The 2,399-nt window shown below is 30.3% G+C and overlaps 1 protein-coding gene across 1 annotated transcript in view; it reads right to left on the bottom strand.

Annotated features, from left to right (window-relative positions):
- Positions 1-616, bottom strand: part of LOC107471232 (protein MAIN-LIKE 1-like) — a 1,585-nt gene extending 969 nt beyond the window's left edge. Inside the window, exon 1 of the mRNA XM_016090688.1 lies at positions 545-616. Coding sequence (XP_015946174.1) covers positions 545-616 — 72 coding nt within the window. The remainder of the gene's footprint in view (positions 1-544) is intronic.
- Between the last annotated feature and the right edge of the window lie 1,783 nt (positions 617-2,399).

Genomic DNA, 2,399 nt, shown 5'->3' with positions numbered 1-2,399 from the left:
TATCAAGACGCATCCCCTGTTGCCGCCTAACGCTGGATATGCAACGACGAGGCTGGCCAGTACATAAACCGCATAATTAGAACAGATGCACAAACCATTAACAAAAACCATTAACAAAAACCATTAACAATAAACCGCTAAAACAAAACCATAAACAAAAACCATTAACAAAAACCATTAACATAAATCATTAACAAAAACCATTAACAAAAACCATTAACAATAAACCATTAACAAAAACCATTAACAAAAACCATTAACAATAAACCGCTAAAACAAAACCATTAAGAAAAACCATTAACAAATACCATCAACAAAAACCACTAGCCTACACTATTTTCCTAAACCATTAACAAAAACCATTAACAATAAACCGCTAAAACAAAACCATTAACAAAAACCATTAACAAAAACCATCAACAAAAACCACTAGCCTACACTACTTTCCTAAACCACTATCCTAAACCACTAATAGTAACATAAACCATTATAAAAAACGAATAACAAATACAGTTATCATAAACCGCTTTCATAAACCACTAACCTCGTCGTTGATCACACCGGCGATATGAGCTACTCCATCCAAACGATAAAGCCTTCCCGGATCGTCCCCCATCGACAGAAACAGCCGCTCTGGTCGCACTCGTACTGAACGTTGGTCTTCTTCTCTGGGATTTGGTGGGGTTGGAGAATGAGAAAGTGATTCGAATGAACTTGGCTCGAACTCCTTTTATAGCCGAACTCCTTGTAATTCGAATCAACTTGATTCGAATTACCGCCGAACTCCTTATAATTCGAATCAAGTTGATTCGAATTACTATGCAACTCAAATTCCACCTAATTCGAATCAAGTTGATTCGAACCTCCCTACAATGCGCTTCTCCTAGTAATTCGAATTAGGTTGATGTAAATCGAAACAAGTTGTTTCGAACTTCATTAGATTCTTGGCTTCCTAGTAATTCGAATCATATCAATTTGAATTACTTGTAAACAAAATTCGAATCTTATTGATTCGAATTATATAATAATTCGTCCTGGTTGATTCATGTATTGATTTTTCATTTGGCTGAATTAGGTAATTTTGAGCTCTCCTTGGCTCATTTCCGTTTTTTACCCTTAAAATTAATTACTTAACTAACAAGAAACTAAAAGATAAGATTCTAGAATTTAAAGATTGAACATTTCTTAACAAGAAAGTGACAAACTTCAAATTTTTGAATCAATCATATTACTTGTTAGTATAATTTTTGAAAATCAAGATAAAATTAAGAAAAAGATTTTTTTGAAAAATATTTAAAAATATTTTCGAAAATTAAATAAAAAATAAAAAAGATTTAATTTTTGAAAAAGATTTTGAAAAGATAAGATTTTTAAAATTGAAAATTTGACTTGACTCATGAAAAACAACTAATTTAAAATTTTTTGACTAAGTCAACTCAAATTTTCGAAAATTAGGAGATAAATAAGGAAAAGATATTTTTTATTTTTGAAATTTTAATTATGAGAGAGAAAAACATAATTATGACCCAAAACATGAAAATTTTGGATCAAAACACATTATGTATGCAAGAACACTATGAATGTCAAGATGAACGCCAAGAATACTTTGAAGATCATGATGAACATCAAGAACATATTTTTGAAAAAAATTTTATGCAAAGAAAACATGCAAGACACCAAACTTAGAAATCTTTAATGCATGGACACTATGAATGCAAAAATGCATATGAAAAACAATAAAATACACAAAACAAGAAAACATCAAGATCAAACAAGAAAACTTACCAAGAACAACTTGAAGATCATGAAGAACACCATGAATGCATGAATTTTTCGAAAAATGCATAATAATTTTTTAAAACATGCAATTGACACCAAACTTAAAAATTGACTCAAAATTCAAACAAGAAACAAAAAATATTTTTGATTTTTATGATTTTATGATTTTTTGTATTTTTATTATTTATTTTTTTTTGAAAATAATTTTTGGGAAAAACGAAAACAAAGAAAAATTTTGAAAACTTTTTTTTTAAAAGAAAATTACCTAATGTGAGCAACAAGATGAACCGTTAGTTGTCCATACTCGAACAATCCCCGGTAACGGCGCCAAAAACTTGGTGGACGAAATTGTGATCATCAACAATGGCTCCAAAGACTTGGTGCTCTTAAACATGAATTACACTTTGTCACAACTCCGCACAACTAACCAGCAAGTGTATTGGGTCGTCCAAGTAATACCTTACGTGAGTAAGAGTCGATCCCACAGAGATTGTTGGTATGAAGCAAGCTATGGTCATCTTGTAAATCCCAGTCAGGCGAATTTAAATGGATTAAGAGATTATTGGTTTAAATAATGATAATAAAATAAATAGAAAATAAAGATAAAGTTACTCATATAG

This window comes from Arachis duranensis, chromosome 1, assembly GCF_000817695.3.
Source record: "Arachis duranensis cultivar V14167 chromosome 1, aradu.V14167.gnm2.J7QH, whole genome shotgun sequence".
In the NCBI taxonomy this organism is placed as follows: Eukaryota; Viridiplantae; Streptophyta; class Magnoliopsida; order Fabales; family Fabaceae; genus Arachis; species Arachis duranensis.
This window is presented reverse-complemented; position numbering and strand designations above follow the sequence as displayed.